The sequence below is a fragment of the Pogona vitticeps genome, chromosome 14, assembly GCF_051106095.1.
Source record: "Pogona vitticeps strain Pit_001003342236 chromosome 14, PviZW2.1, whole genome shotgun sequence".
In the NCBI taxonomy this organism is placed as follows: Eukaryota; Metazoa; Chordata; class Lepidosauria; order Squamata; family Agamidae; genus Pogona; species Pogona vitticeps.
Genome location: NC_135796.1, coordinates 5495167 through 5515406, shown reverse-complemented (window position 1 = coordinate 5515406; position 20240 = coordinate 5495167). Strand labels below are relative to the sequence as shown.

Here is a 20240-nt window from a genome sequence, read left to right as displayed (position 1 = left end):
AAACATTGATGTTTCTGCAGGCCTTCCCCCCTAGTTAATTCCTGCTTCCCCTCACTTTTCTTTCCTAGTGTTTAACCTACAGTAACTGTTGTAAGTTTTCTTTTATGTAAAACTGCTTTTATTCATTGTTGTATCCCTTGATGTAAGCCGCCTAGAGTGGTCTTAATCGACTAGATAGGCAGGATATAAAACAAACAAACAAACAAACAAATAAACAAATAAATACATAAATAAATACATAAATAAATACATAAATAAATACAAACATCATTTTTTATTAGTGTGGTCCAATAGCCCAGCCCTGTCTGTATTGGGAAAGGAATTCATATTGTTTTTAATGAGTTTAAAGTCCTGGACTAGCAGAGTTCTCTCAGATACTCTCTCTCTCTCTCTCTCTCTCTCTCTCTCTCTCTCTCTCTCTCTCTCTCTCCGAAAATCAAAAATTGGAGTTCATCTCCTGAAATACAGGTTGTACAATAAAGGTTGCATTCAAATGACCACATTATTAACCACGGCCTGCTCTCCGCATAAAATGGATGACATCCTGTGAAAATAAAAGTAAACCCTGCTAAAACGCTTCTTGCAGTTGTGTGGGAGCAGAGAAGACGGGGGAAGAGTGTGATTTAAAGACTGCAGACACCATACTCATCTGTGCCTTAGCATGCCATGCAAAATATAGATATTCTGTTGTGGTTCAGTGGGTGCTTTTTCACAACATGTTGATCCACAACTGTTGTGTGAAATTGACGAGTCTGGTTTCATCATCTCGCTTATTATTCCCTCATTTTAATAGTGCAGCTGTTAACGGAGTTGCAGAAAACACGACTAAATGTTCCGGTTAAAACTTCAAGCATCAAATTGAGAAAACTAGTATATACAGTATTTGGACTGAAATTAGGCACAATCAGAATAACTATCCATTAAAAGTTTGTCCCAACCAGAAATGTGAGCAACTCCCTCCCTCTTGTTGCATTTCATCTAACTCGGTTGCAAGACTTCGTTCACCTTCTCACATGAGAATTGATGCATTTCTCTTGATTTTTTTGAAAAAAATGTATGGCCAGTTTCCTGTTGCCTAAATATGGAGTGGAAGGGTAGGCACATAGTTATCTGCCCTTGCCCGCCCTTCTGACAGGCTTTCTGTTGTGTGACCAGTTGCACAACCAATAGGCATGGGGATTTTTGGAATGCATGGACTACAGCCCCCAGAAGTGAGCATGTATCCCTTCTCCTGACTTATGGTGGCTTTAGCCAAAAAAAACCACACACACACCAGGCCTTTCAAGTATCTGCAATCACTTCTCTCCAACAGAATGAAGATGGAAGAAGTGGCTGGAAGGGGCTAAATTCTATGGCAACTGCAAGGTATTATGGGCCTGGTAGTCTCCATGCCTATGCTCCATGCAGGGAGCCTTTCAGGAAACTACCAGATCCAAAATGCCTTGGAATTCCCATAGAACTTAACCCCTTAATGGCCACTTCCTCCATCTTCATCATGTCCAAGAAAAGCCATTATTTCTCAGCTGAAAGTGTTTACAAACACCTGAAAGGACCGGCTCTTTTTTTTTATTGGTTAAAGCCCCCAGAACTCTGGCTGGGTGAATGCCTGCAAACCTCTAAGGGGTTGTAGTTTGCACAATATATTAAAAAAAGCCCATGTCTAGTGACCAATCTGGCAGTCATTGAGAGTATAGGCATATGGTGGAGAGGCTACCAGAGGAAAGATGGACACTTTTGTGACCGCTTTTTCCTTCTGCATTTGGCATAAGAGTTTTGCACAAATTCTCCACATTGGGACTAAACTATATTTATTCATTTATTCAATTGTTTATGTATTTAAAACAAGTGCATGGCTTTGTGCCAAGTTAATGTCTCCAGAATACCCATTAAGCGTTGTTGATGTGTGGGTTTCTAAGGGTGCTTCTTCTCACAAGTCTCCAGAGCTGCAAAACTGACACTTCTGTTGAGAATTTCATTCCCTGTGGGGAAAAAAGCACATTTTGTTACCTCATATTCCCTACCATAATAGACCTCAAACGGTGCCAGCAATGGTAACAAATAAAAGTTTTCATTTGGCTCTTTATTCTGCTTCCCAGCAAGGTTAAGGGGAAGGGGGGAGGATGATTTTTTCTAACTCCCTTTTCCAACCAGCAAGGTCTTCCTCCTATTAGCATGGCTCCTTCTGCTATGTTTAGGTGGACCGTGTCAAATCAGACCTGGTTTGTCTTGGTACAACGAAAGAAGCAAGACGATAACTCTTTACTGCACGGCGAAAACATAGAGATAAGGGACAGGAACCCTTATAGTGACAGCAGAAAGTTTGTTAAATGCACTTCATGGGGCAAGCTATCAAAATTTGGGAGGGTGGGGAAGAAGATGGTAGAAATACAAAATATCATGGCCACTTAAAGGCTAACAAAATTATTTCAGTGTTAGCATTCCTGGATTAAGATCTACTTCTTCAGACAGAAGATGTGGATTTTAATCCACAAAAACCTCACCCTGAAATAAATTCGTCAGTCTTCAAACTATCACAATACTTTGTCCTTTCTTCTCATTCTTTATCTCTCTCTTTCATTCCCCCCCCTTTAATTTTGCCATTGTTCTGAAGGACATCAAGATGGCTACTTGTCTAGAAAAGAACAAGGCAAGGGGGTTGCACTACTACGTTCACTAAGAGCTGCATGGCACATTTGTGCGCATATGCACACCATTATGCAAGGGTTAGTGGCCTTGGTTATGTCCATAGAGGTGAGACATGATGCTGAAGGGTGCTCTCTGTTGAATCAGCCAGTGGAGCTTGAGCACCGAGAACAGGTAATTGGCAGGATTTCAGCCACTCCAAAGATAGTAGCTTTCCTGGGAGAGATGCTGTTTTTGCAAGTTGCTAGGCAACACAGTCTGGGATGTTGCCAGAGAGCATGGCTCCATATCACGGATGACACTGAGGTGGGAAATCCACAATAGTTTGGGACACAAGAAAGCATTTTTCCTCTTCTATGGCAACTGTACATTTCAGGACAGAATGGACCCACAGCTTTGGAAAGACTATTAATCAGTCCCTCTTCTTCTTAACTGGGTTATTTGGCCTAGATATGAAGATGTGTCATGTGACTGCATAAAAGGAAAACTGAGATTCCTGAATCTCTCTGTGGCCAGAAGCTCCATCCTGCATTTTTTTTTGCAGGCTGGTAGAATGAGTACCCAGCTTGCTGGGGGGGTGTATGTTGCTGTTTGCATAATTATATTATAAACTGCTCAGAGAGCACTCTAGTCCTACGGGGTGATATATAAGTTTGGAGAAACAACTACAAGTGTTTATGTAGTGCCCAACTAGTGGTAAAACCTCAGAGCTGTTTACAAAAAGCAAAAACAAACCAACAGGAATGGGAGATTTTGGCATCTTGAGAGCCACTAATGATGGATGTTGACATTTTTCTTAATAGTTTGTGTCGATTGCTTTTGCTCAATGAACATCAAGGTTCATTTGGCCCTTCAAACCATGACATAAAGGACTGCCAGCAAACGAGGGCATGGAACATATAGCTCTCCTGGTGCTGTTTATTTTATTTATACCCCGCCCATCTGGTCCCGCGACCACTCTAGGTGGCTTCCAGATACAAAGATAAAAATATAAAAATATACACAAAAATTATAACATCAGCTAATAAATTAATAAATTATTCAAGATGGCTAGAAAAAAGAAAGAAGAAGTAATCAAAGGTTAACTGGAGGGAAGGCCTGCACAAACATCCATGTTTTAAGTTGGTTTTTGAAGATACCCAGCGAAGGGGCCGCACGAATCAATGGAGGGAGATTGTTCCAGAGGCGAGGAGCCACCGCCAAGAAGGCCCAGTTTCTAGTTCTTTCCTTATGGGCCTCTCTCAGCGTCAGGCTCCTCAGCCTCACCTCCTGACTTGCGCGGGTGATATGGGTAGACCTTGGTGGGAGTAGGCGTTCCACCAAATATCGAGGTCCTAAACCATTTAGGGCTTTATAAGTTGAACTGCAGCTTCCCTTATTGACTTAACTTTCCCTTCTGACCAGGGCGGGGGGTGAGGGCCACATCCCTGAAATGTTGGCATTAGGTTCTCCCCCCAATTTGTGATTCATGAGTCCAGCCATGGACCATCCATCCATCCATCCATCCATCCACCCACCCACCCACCCAATCATCCATCCATCCATCCACCCACCCACCCACCCACCCAATCATCCATCCATCCATCCATCCATCCATCCATCCATCCATCCATCCATCCATCCATCCATCCATCCATCCATCCATCCATCCATCCATCCATCCATCCATCCATCCATCCATCCATCCATCCATCCATCCATCCACCCACGCAACCACGCAATCATCCATCCATCCATCCATCCATCCATCCATCCATCCATCCATCCATCCATCCATCCATCCATCCATCCATCCATCCATCCATCCATCCATCCATCCATCCATCCATCCATCCATCCATCCATCCATCCATCCATCCATCCTCCTTTCTGCCCGAACTTCTCCTGAGGGGAAAAGAAGTCTTTGAAAAATGGAAAAACAAGCAGCCAGCCTTGGGCTTGTTTCCTGAAACAAGGGCTGAGCAGGTGTGTTTTGTTTTATGGGCGGGGTGGACCCTCTCCAGAGGTCTGGGAGCAGCAACCCTTATTCCTCAAACTTGGAGGGCCACAACCACTTCTACCACCTACCATCCCAAATGGAACCACTTTATTCGGAGGGCAAAGTGGGGATTTGCCCAGGGCCCACTGCCTGTAGGGGCACGGCTGAGCGACGGAGGGGCCAGAGAGGCAGCCGCTGTCGGGGCTGTGAGGGCGAGGTGGGGCCTGAGGTGGTGGTGCAGCATACGCAGATGGTGCTTCTGATCCACGAGCCATAGGGGCTGGAGGTGGGCAGTTAATGCTCAGCTCCTTCATGGACCATGTCCTGCCTCTGATGGCCTGCCACGGCCCCACCACTACAGTGCCCGGGGAAAGAGTCACAGGAATCCTCATCTGCCTCCTTCCCTGCCAGGATGTCCTCAGGGTGGCTGATCTTCCTGTGCCGGGTGGTATCACTGCAGAAGCCATCATCATCCCTGTGGGAGGTGCTGCTGGGCGTGTGGGAGCACAGCCGTGGCACCTTGGCCATGCTGGTAGAGATGGTGGTCCAGCCGCTGCCTGCACCTCAAGGACCTCCTCCAGGATGTCCTCCAGAGGCCCAAGGGTGCCATGCCCCAGGAGTTGCATACAGCTGTCTTCACCCCTGGCCGCCTCAACAGCGCCTCAGCAAGACCCGCATCTCCTGATAGAGGTCAGGTGAGGAAGGGGGGGGGATAAGGCTGGCCAGAATGTACAGGGCACTCTTCCCGCCAGCACCCTCGGTTGGGTGGCGGTGGCCGCTGTTCCTTCAAAGCGCCTTCTGACTCCTCCTATGCCCGAGCCTTGTGTCCTGCAACCCCGTACAACAGGCAGCCTGCCTCCCTCCCTTGTACCACGGCACGTTCTGCTTAGGATGTGCACAACTTTTCCTCTTCTCTGGGCATGTGCAGAGTGCCTCTTGGCCCAGATTTAGGCTTCCCTTGCTCCACCCCTCCCCCAAACTTATTTCGCAGCCCGAAATAAAAACAGTTCTCAAGTGTTTGCTGCATTCACAGAGTCCAGAAGGCACCACCTTCAAAAAAAAAAAAAATACAATTCTGAATCTCTGAAAAGGAAAGAAAAGCATAAGAAGGCAGCTATAGGGCAGGCGACCCAGTTTGGGGCAAAATTTAAAACCATCAACATCCCACGATGGAGACTGTGAGAGACCTACAGGAGGTTTAGATCTTATTCCAGAGAAAAGAGATGATGATGATGATCCTAAAGAGATTATTGTGAACAGCACCAACACGGATGAAGAAGATAATATTCCTAAATGTGAAGAAGATTTGATATTATGTGAAGCAACACAAGGCGAATGGATTGAGGAAAATGACACAACAGTAGCTGAAGATGACATTATCAGTATTGTATGAGATAAGGATTGATATATCATTTGCTGATCCTGCCCTATGTTGCGGGAATACTGGTACCCATAGGGTCCTACTCTGTGCCAGAATTTGACAGGAAATTACAATGCTTCTGAGAGGCACAATGCTGCTGATACTGAGCATTCTCTTACAAAAGTTATGTTGGAATGTCCCATGCAGAACGGACAGACTGTTAATATAAATTATGTCATATATTCTCCTTCACAAAGAAATATTTGTTGTTTTCAATATCTCCTTTTTGGTGCATCAAAAATAGCATTATCTGACACTGGATTCTGTGATTGGAAATATGCATCTGACACAGCGCGAACACATTTCAGAACATCAACAAAGTGTGAAAGACTATGTATTGGCACCAATTTAGAGGAAAACAAGAAATTGTGAGAAATACTTTTGTGATTTTGTATTTGAACAGATCTTTTAAAATGGATTGCATCTTTCATTAGATTTATATCTGAACGTGGTCTTGCATTCTGCCAAACAGTTAGAGAGATTTGGATCACCAAACAATGGAAACTATCTGGGATTGCTTGAATGGATTGCAGAGTTTGACTCTTTTTTTAAAAAAATCTACACATATTGATAGGTACGGCAACAAAGATAAAAGCCATCTTTCTTACCTGTCACTGCATGTCTGTGAAGAATTTATTAACTGGATGGGCCTGAAACACATTTGTAAAGGTCAAATTGGCCCAGTATTATTCAACATGAGCAGATCCTGATGTGAGTCACTTGAACATGTTAATCTTTACATTGCATTATGTTGATAAAATGCAGTGGTGAACCAGTGGAAAGATTTCTGCAATATGCCCCTATATTTTCAGATAGAGGACAGTTGTTAAGCTGATACAATTTGCAAGATCCTTCAAGACCACAGTATAGATATTAAAGACTGTCATGGTCGGGCATATGACACTGCTAGTAATATGTCTGGAAAATATAAAGGAGTACAGACACACATTCTTCAAATCCGGTTGGACAACAAGCTGTTATTGTCTGTCCATGTGTTGCAAATTTTTAATGGTTCAGTCACTGATTTCTCTCTCTTCTCTGACCTTTTGTTGGTCTTTGCTTCTAGAGTATCTGAAAGCAAATTAAAAAGGGCAAATGCTTTTCTTGAAGCAGCTAGGGACGCGCGCTGATTTATCCATGTCAATGCTGTCGAAGTTTTGCAAATGAGCTACTGCAACCTCATTAAATGCCTCCAAAATACAGGAAATGATCCAGATGAAAATTATGACACACTGTCATGTGATATTACTTTAAAAAAAAATGAAAAAAAGTGGAAAATATTTTCATGTGGAGCAGGATTTTAAATCAGTTTTAATGAAACAAGTTTCTACTTGCAATCAAGTAAGCTGCACTTGGACACTATAACCAACATTCTTGAGTCACTTGTGAAATATTTTCAAAGTTTCAGAAATGAGTTTTTTGATTGATTAGGCATCCTTCAGTCTCGAGAGACGATGGTAACGTGCTCTGTATGGAGGACTTGGAGCAGCGTCTAGTGTGGCTGAGAAGGCCAATTCGAGAGTGACCATCCCTTCCATTCTGAGGACAAATCCAATCTGTCCCCTGTCCAGCTCCCTGATTTTGCTGCTTTCGGGACGGCCTCTTTGCCTCGGCCTGCTGGACAAGGGTCTCTTCAAATTGGGAGAGGCCGTGATGCACTGCCTGCCTCCAGGCTGAACGCTCAGATGTCAGGATTTCCCATCTGTTGAGATCCATTCCCAAGGCCTTCAGACCCCGCTTGCAGATCTCCTTGTATCGCAGCTGTGGTCTCCCTCTGGGCCGATTTCCCTGCACTAATTCTCCATACAGGAGATCTTTTGGAATCCAACCATCAGCCATTCTCACGACGTGCCCAAGCCAACGTAGACGTCGCTGTTTCAGTAATGTATTCATGCTGAAAATTCCAGCTCATTCTAGGACTACTCTATGTAGAACAGCTAAGACCATCCTGTTTGATAGTGAGTATGAAAGCTGTAATGGAAAGCACAAAACTTTTTTTTGATGAGGCCATGTCTGAAAATGTAGTTCTAGAAGGAAGCAGAAAGTTTCAAGTTCAGACTTACAGTATAAGGTAATTATTGACACACTTGTTAGTTGTCTGCCTGAAAGAGGGGAACAATATTCTTCAATACACAGCACATCTGGCTTTTTGGATGACTGGGCTTTCATATCAGTTCAACAATTAAGAAAACATGCATTGACTCTACAACAAGCGTATCGGGATAATTTGGAAAACACATTTACAGATGAAGTTGTTGTTTTTCCAGAGTTTACCACAATGTTGCCTTCCCAGCATTAACAGTAGCAAAGAGGACAAAGATTAACCAAATAGTGGTAGGAAATACTGTAGCAAATTATTGCAAGAAAGAAACATCATCTCAGTCTACCCAAACATCCATATAGCCTTTCGTCTCCACATGACATGACATGTCTCTGTGGCTGAAGGGGAGGGTTCCTTTTGAAAACTAAAGTTTATAAAATGAGTGTTACGCTCTTCAGTGGAAGAACAGCGCCGTAACAGTTTAACAATAATTCCAATTGAGAGTGACATTTTGAAGCCAATTGATTTCGAAGACATCAGTAGTGAATTTGCCAAACAGAAAGCAAGAAAAGAATGTAAAAAAAGTTTTCTGTTCAAAACCTTATCATACTGCCTTTAACCTCTTTGTGGTAAGAGCCGTCCTACCAGAAGCAACCCTCCTTCTCTGTGTGATTTATCCAGATTTATCCAGACTCACTAGACTATCCGATCCCTGTTGGATCCCCAACTGCATGTTGAACAGCACCTTGACGTATCCAAAGTGTTCATTTTGGTTCTGTAATAGGAGGCAGCACAATAGCCCCTTGGCACCAAGAGACTCTCTATTTTTCTTGCATGTTTTTTTCTTTGGATACACTTTTTTGTTTTCTAGTACCAAAGGCTTGCTTAGGGTGATAAGCTAGACTTTCTTTTCATTGTTAAGTTGTTTGTTTACCTAAGTGTTCTTCACTTATTTACCAAGATTACCTTAGTGAATCAGTCTTATTTATGTCATGTTACATTATGTTACGTTGTTCATGTTGTGTGATCTGTTTAGGTGGGAGGTAAGAGAGAGGGGGGACATGGTGGCACTGCGGGCTAAACCGCAGAAGCCTGTGCTGCAGGATCAGAAGACCAAGCAATCGTAAGATTGAATCCACGCAACGGAGTGAGCTCCCATTGCTTTGTCCCAGCTCCTCGCCAACCTAGCAGTTCGAAAGCATGTAAATGCGAGTAGATAAATAGGGACCACTTCGGTGGGAAGGTAACAGTGTTCTGTGTCTAAGTCGCACTGGCCATGTGACCACGGAAGATTGACTTCGGACAAAATGCTGGCTCTATGGCTTGGAAACGGGGATGAGCACCGTCCCCTAGAGTCAAACACGACTGGACAAAAATTGTCAAGGGGAACCTTTACCTTTACCTAAGAGAGAGGGAGGGGGGCACTGTTATGTTTTTTGCCCAGGGCCCACTAGAACCTTGAATCAGCCCTGGCACCAATTTTTTTTTCTTATTGTCACAATTCCACGTGGCCCCTGATGGTTTCACCAGCGAAAGAGCTCACGCGAGGTGCCCCTCAGCTGCCACCAGTTGATTTCATCGACAATACCTGTTATGAATGACAGATGTCCAGGCCATATGTCATTTTAAAAGAACCAAATAGAAATGGTTTATTGATACAGGTGTTGACAGAACAAGCCATGTTGTTAACTCTTAAAGAAACATTCTTCTTTATCCACCCTCAACCACCATTCTTCATCCCAAACTTCTCTCAACTCTCTAATTCTCCATCCCAAAACCTTATCTCTAAAATATGTCTGTCTAAACTCCTCCTCCTCCTGCTGAGTCTTTTATACCTTGTGACTCCGCCCCTCCAGCACTCCCATTGGTCTATGCAAATAGCATACAAATATTCATGACCTGGGCGAACACCTCACTTACAAAATGGGATAATTATGGGGCCAAAAAAACCCCACGTTGCATCCATGGTGATCCATAGTGCTGTCTTGTTGCTCTTTTGGGGGTGCTGGGGGTGCATTTGGCCCCTCTGGGCATATATGGTCCTTAGGCCACATGTTGCCCACATGTGGGTTTTTTGCTTTGCTTTGCTTTGCTTTGGGTTTTGGTGGATTATGGGGGACTCTTTTGTGGGGCATAAAATTCTCCCCTCCACCTGCCATTGCCACATGGAGAGTGTAATGGATGTGATCAAAAGCCAAGATTGCCTCTGAGCATGTCTGGAGCTGAGTTCCAAGATGACAGCCGGTCTAATGTCTACGTACTAGAAAACCACGCAATAATTCCAGTTGAAAAGTTTGATCTTCCAGACGTGAACACCCTCTAGGAAGGGCTGGCGTTTCAAACCACGCGTTAATTCTCACAGTATTGCCTACTGGAATTCTGGGAGATAATCTTGGATGAGGCTGATCGCTTCCTTTGAGACCCCAGTCCTTGTTTAAAGGGAGATGCTGGGTGACATTTCCACAGCACCAAAGGATGCCCGACCTTTCCAGCAGATCACAAGACCAACACCCATTAGGAACGTGGGAAGGAAAAGCAGCCCTCAGTACTGACTTTGGGAGCTGATTTGGAGAGTTTAGCCTGATTTTACTAAAATGTCACTAAGGCATGATGACACCAGTGAGCGTGTCTGGCCGAGGGCTAGCAGAACGGCTGCCATCTGGAGGATCGTTGGGTTTTGGCTTTCCCATATGCTCGGCTTCTATATTTGACAATAAAGCAGATATTAAGAAGAGGGCATGGTAAAGCAATAAGTGCATGCACTGCATTCTTTCCCATCCGGGGGCTTGAACAAGCAAAAATAACCTTAAAATTTACCATGTTCTGTTTCAGTGGTGTCTTTATTGTTGCAATTTCATATTTATTTATAATATATTGGCTGAGATCCACATCCTGCTTTGCCTCCCGTGGGTTGACGGCAGTGTTTCCCAGCCGAGGAACACCAGAGGGCAGAGACACGAAGCAGTGGATGTCATGGTGAGGCTTTGGGTGGATGGTCGATGCGGCCAAGTTGCGTGGTTTCAGCTCCAACGCAGGCGCCATCTTGTATTTCTCCATCTTGTATTTCTCTCAGGCGGATCTCCTTCAAGGGGTCCCTCTCTGAGGCCCAGATCCGAGAGAGCAGCTTGGAGGTGCTGAAGGGCTACCTGCGGGACATCATGGAGGCCATTGTGGGCTCAACGAAGGAGTGCCCAGCCGCTATGAGAGTGGCCTTCAAGCGGCTGCATAAGCGTGTGGCCGACCGCTTTCCAGAAGCCGAGAACCAGGTAGGACAACTTCGTGGCTGGCTGGACAACCGTAGTCCCACAAAACAGCTTTCCCGATCTCCTTGGTTAAATTTGCTATGGGTTCAAATTCGGATGCAAGAAGGTATGGATGCGCCGACAGATGACTTTGGAGAGTGGGCAGGATCATAACTAAGGGAGAGCAACGTGGGCCTTTGCTCCAGATGCCGATGATTAGGGGGAACTGAAGTCTAAAGGTAAATCTGATGTGTAGAAAATAAAACAACCACACCACCTAGCTAGATTCAGCTATACAGTCATGCCTTGCTTAACGATTGCCCCGCATTACGACGAATCCGCTTTACGATGATGTTTTTGCGGACGATCAAAAACAGCTGAATGTCGGGTTTTCAAAATGGCCGCTGGGTGCTTAAAATGGCTCCCCGCTGTGCTTAGGAACAGATTCCTCGCTATACACGCACCAAAAATGGCCGCCGTATGGAGGATCTTCGCTGGACGGTGAGTTTTTAGCCCATTGGAACACATTGAGGGGTTTTCAATGCATTTCAATGGGCTTTTTAATTTCGCTTTAAGATGTTTTCGCTTAACAGCGATTTTCCTGGAATGGATTATCGTCGTTAAGCGAGGCACCACTGTACCAGCAAAGAGTATGGGGTCTGATGTGGAAACAGAATGGATGAGTTCAAACATTTTGAAACTGATTCCATGATGTAAAGACCAATGGAAATCAGACCATCCCTTTTGCCTTCAAGAAGCAGAATAATTTTCTCAGCCACCAGAGGCTTCTGTGGCTTTTGGATGCCAAAATGGCCAGTCAAACTCTAGAAATGGGCCCCGTTGTCGTGAGGGGAGCCCCTGAACGCGCACACACCCCTTCGAAACATTGGCCGTCCTGCAGTTAACATTTAAAAGGCCTGGAATTTTTTAATTTCATTTTATTTTATCAAAGGTCTGTGCTTAGGTGGCAGGACCCCATTAAGGAAAGTGATGAGTTCGGAATGGGTTTGCTTACTTAATATTAATTAAGTGTTTTATTCTGTCTTGTTTTGTTTTTTTCACTTAGTTTTGGCGACTCATGTTTATAAATGCTATGACTTGCTGCCGCATTGTGTTCGGTTTTGGTTCCTCTGGCTGTTTGTAATTCCAGGATGCCAAATACCTCGCCATCAGCGGCTTCCTTTTCCTCCGTTTCTTTGCTCCGGCCATCCTGACTCCAAAGCTGTTCAACCTCCGAGACCAGCATGCAGGCACGCAGACTAGCCGGACCCTCTTGCTCTTGGCCAAGGTACCCTCTTTTTGATCCTCAGTGTGGCGTAGTGTAGTGGATAGAGTGACGGACTAGGACCCTGGGGAACAGGTTTCGAATCTCCACTTGGCCACGGAAACTCACTGGGGGAAAACCACTCCTTAAATATCTCACTTACCTTGAAAGCCCTATTAGGGCCACTATAAGTCAGTTCCGACTTGACGGAACACACACACAGACACACACACACACACACACACACACACAGACACACACACACACACACACCCTTTTTAGCTTAAGGCAGATTCCCTTGCTTTTAGCTGGTGTGTTGCCACAAGAAAAGGAAATAAATAATCGACCTCCAGACCCTTCTGTGCCACTTTCTAAACTGATGTTCTCTGTTAGGGATACATCAGTGGTGGGGTTGCTGGCCTTGGCGGGAGTCGCACCCAACTCTGCCATTCTGGTGTTCGGATTAACAAAGTGAGTGGTCCAACTCTATACAGTTGTGCCCCGCTTAATGATTACCCCACATTACGACAAATCCGCTTTACGACACAATTGCGAGTGCAAAACGATGGTCTAAATGGGGGGAATTTCGCTTAGCGATGATCGGTTCCCTGCTTCGGGAACCGATTTTCGCTTTACGACGATCAAAAACAGCTGATCGTCGGGGTTTCATAATGGCCGCCGGGTGCTTAAAATGGCTCCCCGCTGTGCTTAGGGACGGATTCCTTGCTATACAGGCACCGAAAATGACCGCCATATGGAGGATCTTTGCTGGACGGTGAGTTTTTAGCCCATTGGAACGCATTGAATGGTTTTCAATGCGTTTCAATGGGGTTTTAAATTTTTGCTTTACGACGTTTTCGCTTAACAGCGATTTTCCTGGAACAGATTATCGTCGTTAAGGGAGGCATCACTGTAAGGTGGTTGCGAGCTCCTTGTACGCAAAGCAGAATGCAAATGTTAGAAATTTTAAAAATAAATAAATAAAGGGATCCCAAAGAAGGGATGGGTCCTCTCCCTCCTCTTTCCTTCCTCTGCGGTCCTTTCTATACCTGTTTTCCTTCCTGGCAGGCGGTACAGAGTATTGGCAACCTGGGCCTCCAGGTCGGGCATGGCAAGGAACAGTGGATGGAGCCCCTGCACCCCTTCATCCTGTCCAGCATCGGACGAGTCAAGGAGTTCCTGGACCGGCTCATCGAGGTGGACTGTGAGGACGGTGAGCTGTCATTGTGCGATTCTCCTGAATGAGAACAGGGAGCGGATCACGTTATATCCAAGCCGAGAGAGTGGCAGTGAGGAGGTCCCTAGAACAAGCTTCCTGCCGTCCGTTCCTCTTGCCTGATAGCAAAGGGATGCATAAGCTTAAAAAGGAGGGAGAGTTACTTTTTTTTTTGGACTACTGCTCCTGGAATCCCCTGATGTACTCTGAGCGTTGAAGTCCAAAAAGGCAACATTTCTCATCTCTGCTAAGTTCCATTGCACCTGCATCTTAATGAGAGATGACACCATTTCTTGAATGGCGCATCTGTAACTTTTAGTTGCTTTCCTAGTTACAGGATTTTTATTATTAAAGTAGCTATAAACTTATTGCCATCATTACTTTTCAGAGATGGGGGTATCAAGAGAGGTTTCCTTTAAAGTTACAGGACAAATCTATTTCTCAAACCGAACTAGAGAAAATGCATTGAATGCATAGGGCTTGCCACATCAACACTTACGGAAGCCCCACTGATCCAATAGTTTCTCTCCCCCTCTCTCTTCGATGCGTATTTTAACAGGGCGAAGCGGTCTCGGTGTGTTACAAAAGCTGAGAGCCATATCACCAGGAATCTAAATTCTGCTGGCAAATTAATATGTATCCATCGTATGACACTGGCATCAATGGAAGGGAGTAGAAAGGAGGAAGACCTAATATGAGATGGGTGGTGTATCAATAAAGGAGCCATGGCTTTGCCTCTTTCCTTCAGAGACTTAGGAAGGCATTATTTACAGTCCGCACTATATCCACATGGCAGTATCCAGTGTTGGACAGATTAGCAGAGTAAATCAGAAACGAGAACGGTGTTCTCTATTCCCACCATATTCCATGGCTTTCAGGCAAAGGAGAAGAATGCCGTGTAGAGAGAGGACGAAGTGAATTCCACGAGTCTGGTGTCAGTTTTAAGCTATAAGGACTAGAAACTTGATGGTTGTTTAAATAGATTCTCAAGGAATTGAATTTTGCACCCTCTTCTGGGCACCTGAAGAATTGTAGGCATAATCAGGTAAAGGTAAAGGTTCTCCTTGACAATTTTTGCCCAGTCGTGTTTGACTCTAGGGAGCAGTGCTCATCCCCGTTTCCAAGCCATAGAGCCAGCGTTTTGTCCGAAGACAGTCTTCCGTGGTCACATGGCCAGTGCGACTTAGACACGTCACACTGTTACCTTCCCACCAAAGTGGTCTCTATTTATCTATACTTGCATTTGCATGCTTTCCAACCGCTAGGTTGGTGGGAGCTGGGACAAGCAACAGGAGCTCACTCCGTTGCGTGGATTCGATCTTACGACTGCTTGGTCTTCTGACCCTGCAGCACAGGCTTCTGCGGTTTAGCCCACAGCGCCACCACGTCTCTCTAGGCATAATAGGTGGAAGTTATTATCTCCCATGGGAACACTGAACTGATTGAATCTCTGGCAGTTCCTGCGATGTGTGTGCATTTTGGAGTCCAGCAGAGCTGACTTTGGCCCTGGTTGAACCTGCACCTTCCACACATCTCCGGAGCTTCTGTCATGTCTGAGCAATGAACGTTTTTCTCTTTGCTTTCCTTAGAGGCCAACAAGAAGCAGTCATGGACGCTCGTCCACCCGTCGGCCACCATCAAAGAGGGCTACCTCCACAAGCACAAGGCTGATGGTCTCCACTTGGTCTCCCGCTTCACTTTCAAGAAACGCTACTTCTGGCTCAACAACAAGAGCTTCTCCTACTCCAAATCTCCGGAGTGGCAGGTGGGTGCTCCATCATCCGTAGCTCAGCCTTTGAACCCAGTATTGATGCTCACGAGAACATAGGAAGAGCAAGGGGTGGATCCAGAAATCCAGAAAAGATACTTTGAGGGTTTGCAAATCCTAGAAGCCCTCCATCAGCAAGGCCAGTGAGAGCCAGAAAAGTAACTTTCCCCATTCTGCCAAAGGACTACCTAATCCAGCATTCTGTTCTCACAGTGGCCACTTAGTTATCTTTAGAAGCCCTCCAGCAAGACAGGGGAGCAGTTTAGCTTTTCACCTTGTATTTCTCAGTGACCAAGATGTAGAGGCATCTTGCTTCCAACTCTGGAGATGATATGTAGCCATTGTTGATTGGCTAGTAGCCATCTGACCCGCTTGCCTTCCCTGGATTTGCCCAGTCCCCTTTTGAAGCCATTGAGCTTCCGTCTCTAAATTCTGTTACATACCTTTGATGGCAACCTCATGTCCCTCTACCTGCCCTGTAATGGCCAATGGTTCATGGCATCTTTGTTTATGATCTCTTGAATTGATTTGCTCCTTTATTTTTATCTTTGTTTCTGTTTGATTTATTGCCAGTTCTGTTCATCAATTGTTAATTGCCCAGACTCGTGCCTTGCACTAATGAGTGTGGTATAAAAAACCCAACCAACCAACCAACCAACCAACCAACCAACCAACCAACCAACCAACCAACCAACCAACCAACCAACCAACCAACCAACCAACCAACCAACCAACCAACCAACCAACCAACCAACCAACCAACCAACCAACCAATCAAATCAAATCAAATCAAATTAAATTAAATTAAATTAAATTAAATTAAATTAAATTATAACTTTATTGTCATTGTAAGTCTATACATAGTATACACATACAATGAAATTCACACACACCAATCAATCAATCAATCAACCAACCAACCAACCAACCAATCAATCAATCAATATTATAGCAAGGTACATGGTTTAATCATGCCATTCCCTAGAGATAAATTACCAAATTCTGTTTAATGATGCATCATCGCAGCTGAAAAACAGATCTGTTGTGTTTTGATTGCAATCTTTTAATGGGTTAAATGACGAAGAATGCTCTTCTCTGTTAGTGCTGCAAGATGAAAAATTCTTCAACAGTGGTTAAGAAAATCTTCATTCACCACTTCATTCACACGCAGAATGCTCTCTGAGGAGGGACTGGGGAATTGAGTGTCATGTTTGTCCAGAACTTGGGGAAGTTACTTTCTGGGGCACAGCACCCAGAATTCCCTGGTGGCTAGGAGGATTCTGGGAATAATAGTCTCAAAGGCATTTTTTTAATCCAAGCCTTGCTTTCATTCCAGGCCCGTACATCTATCCCTGTTCAGCAGATCTGTGCTGTAGAGCGTGTTGACGAGAATGCTTTCCAGCAGCCACACATCATGCAGATAACAACGCGCGACAACGGAAGTCAGCTGCTCACCATGTACATTCAGTGTAAGGTAAGGGCAGTGCTCCCGTCAGGATCCAATCACGCCTTGTGTGCATCTGATTTGAGGCTGTTCTGTTACAGCAGCCTGCCTTGCACTACAGTACCCATCATCCACTAGACTAGCCATGTTAGCTGTACTCCAAGATAGCCTGAAGAGGCAGGGTTGGGGAGGACGGTCATCGTGCACCCAATAAAGAAATATCTGAATGGCAACACAATATTCTCTGTTTTCTTTGGCAGAACGTCAACGAACTCAACCAGTGGCTCTCGGCCATCCGGAAAGTGACCGTCTCTAATGAGCGCATGCTTCCCTTTTGCCACCCCGGCGCCTTTCGTGGCAATCGGTGGACTTGCTGCTTGCAGACAAACCGCACGGGTAACACTGGGCTGAGGGATCTTTGGAGTCAGGGCGCCATTTGTTGCTTATTTTGTTGTCAGGGCAGAGAAGGAAAGCTCTCTGAATTTAGCCTACTGAGATTATAGAAGAATGTTTGTGCATTTGGCTTTTTCTCATTTATTGGTGCAAAAAAAAAAGAGGCAGACCCAAAACATGTCCTTTGCACAAAAAATTTGCTAAATTTGTTTTAATGCAAAATACAGAGTTTTCATGTTAAAAAAAGCCCCGTTTTTATTCAAATCCTGTGGCTATTGCTGATGAAGGTTTTGCTCTTGTGCAGAAGCAAAAAATTAAAATCTCCCAACATTTGTGCATTATTTTGAGGGGGTGACTCCATTTTTGGAGCCATTCGTTTTCTGAGCTCTAGGCAGGGGGTGGGGTGGGGTGCTGATCAAAATAACGGCAGGTGACTTTGGTGTAAAACAAGAGTGACTCTTTCTTCCGCTTTGATCATTAGGGTTACGTTGATTGGCCTTAGAAGACAGGTAGCACCTTCAGTCAATGGAGAACAATATATAGCCCTCCAGATGTTGTTGGACTTCAGTGCCCATCATCCTGGCCAGTACAGAAGGCTTGCACAAAGAGGCAGTTCTTTTTTGACTGCCATCTGAAAGACAAGAGGATGGGGGAAACAATGAGATCACTAGCAATAGAAATCCCAAGGTTGGGGGGTGACCACCAAGGCAGTTCCTATCATGTGTCAAAGTTTGGCATGCTGATACTCTTCTCCTGCATTTCCGTCATCAACCAGGGATCTGGACTAGAACAGTGGTTCCCAGCCTTGGCCCCCCAGATGTTTTTGGACTGCAACTCCCAGAAATCCTGGCCCGCATAGCGAGTGGCAAAGGCTCCTGGGAGTTGCAGTTCAAGAACATCCTGGGAACCAACGTTGAGAACCACTGGATTAGGCCTTTAAGGATCGTCCGGCTCTAACGTTGGGAGCGTCTTCTCAGGCAGAGGCACCAAATGACATTGATGAAATGCTGAGGTGCCTCTCCGTTGTGAAATCAGGTGTGTGATGATGCCTGAGCCCATCATCAGTTAACTGCTATGAGGTGCGGCAAGTTATACAAACTTGAGGTGAACATAAAGAAGCAGCAGGAGTTGGTGATGTGTGAAGGGAGCCCTCTCATCTGTTATTTCATCATATTGATGATGATATTTTAAGGGGACTTTGAAGGGAACATTTTAAGGGAACTTGTCTCTCAGTTTCTTTTAGGGGGGCAGCAACCTGAAACACCCACCCCCCCAATCAGATCCTATACAGTATTATGGACCCACCCCGTCCCGTTCGCTCGCCTTACAGGACCATCTGTGGTTGTGGTTTGGTTACAGCTCGTGGCTGCAGCCGCACGCACTCTGCGGTGACCCTTGGCGACTGGAGCGACCCTTTGGACCCTGATGTGGAGGCCCAGATGGTGTACAGGCAGCTTCTGCTGGGCAGAGACAAGCTGAGGTCTGTGGCGTGTGGGGCTGAGGGTGATCAGGGAGGGAGTCAGATGGGCTCTCTCTGTGTGTGTGTGTGTGTGTGTGTGTGTGTGTGTGTGTTAGAGAAAGAGAGAGAGAGAGAGAGAGAGAGAGATGTGCTGTTAAGTCATTTTCATCTTCTGATGATGCTATGAATGGACAGCATCCGAAAGATCCTGTCATTAGCAGCCCTGCTTGGGTCTTGCAAACTCAAAGCTGAGTATCAGGGAAAACCTCTTAACTGTTAGAGTGGTACAACAATGGAACGCATGACCTTGAGAGGTGGTGAGTGTTTCAACACTGGAGGCATTAAAGAGAAAATTGGACCACTATCTGACAGGCCTGCTTTGATTTGGAAGCCTGCCTTGAGCAGAGAGCCGGATTCTTTTCAACTCCATCATTGTATGATCCTGTGGCATTTATTCAAGTTCCATTGATTCATTGGGTCTGTTTATTTGGAACTAAGAATTGGGTAGAGGGCATAGAATTAAATTCCGATGCCGTTGCTGAATCCTTGAACAGAATGAAGATCACAGCCCTTCCATACAGCGGTCCATCCTGGATTACCCCGGGCTACATCATTTCTCCAGCCTACTTGGACTGGAAAGAATGAATGGATAGCTGCTACTGCTCTCTGCTTCAAATAAAATCAGAGTCAGAGATCTTTCTTTGCAGTCCACTGAAATTTGCCAAGAGATGGAATTCTAGAACCACATCCAGCCCCTGCATAATATAAGGCCCTCTTATATGGATGTCCGCTCTGTCACCAGAAACTGTACAGGAAGTCCTTTCGCTTCTGAGATTTTGCTAAGTGTTAGTATATGTTTCCTGGCTTATCCACCTCATCAAAAGGACTAGAAACTTGCTCCCATCTTTTTTTTTAAGCTGATTTTATGAGCAAGTGGGGGAAAGGTTTTTTTTTTTTTTAATCCTTTCGATTATGAAGCTAAGCCTGGAAACATGTACTGGAACTGCTTAGCAAAATCTCAGAAGCTAAAGGAATTAGCAGGCCCCTTCTTGGGTGAACACCTGGATACGTCAAAGTGAAGAGGAGAGCAATGCCATCAGGAGGCCAGACTCCATTACGAGCCTGGACTCTTAGCAGGGTCACCGAAGGAGAAATGGTCACAGCTGAGGCACCAGACTAAGATGCATCTACACTCTTCAAGGCAGCTACTGGCAGCTGTGGCAGCACCCGAAGCTGACACTAGTGGAGGAGGCAGGAGCTGTGACACTCAAGCTAACTTTTGACAGTACTGTGCAGAATATGGCAATGGTTAAATCACTCCTGTCTTGAAAACTCTATGACGAGACAATCCAAAATGAAACAAGAGATAGTG

General features: G+C 45.1%; 1 protein-coding gene across 3 annotated transcripts in view; it reads left to right on the top strand.

Annotated features, from left to right (window-relative positions):
- Positions 1–20240, top strand: part of RASAL1 (RAS protein activator like 1) — a 73842-nt gene that overhangs the window by 40381 nt on the left and 13221 nt on the right. For all 3 annotated transcript variants that reach the window (XM_072983123.2, XM_020807097.3, XM_072983124.2), the window contains exons 13-19: positions 11156–11348; positions 12475–12612; positions 13657–13801; positions 15394–15569; positions 16909–17046; positions 17277–17412; positions 18769–18889. In XM_072983123.2, the coding sequence (XP_072839224.2) occupies positions 11156–11348; positions 12475–12612; positions 13657–13801; positions 15394–15569; positions 16909–17046; positions 17277–17412; positions 18769–18889 (1047 nt within the window). The remainder of the gene's footprint in view (positions 1–11155; positions 11349–12474; positions 12613–13656; positions 13802–15393; positions 15570–16908; positions 17047–17276; positions 17413–18768; positions 18890–20240) is intronic.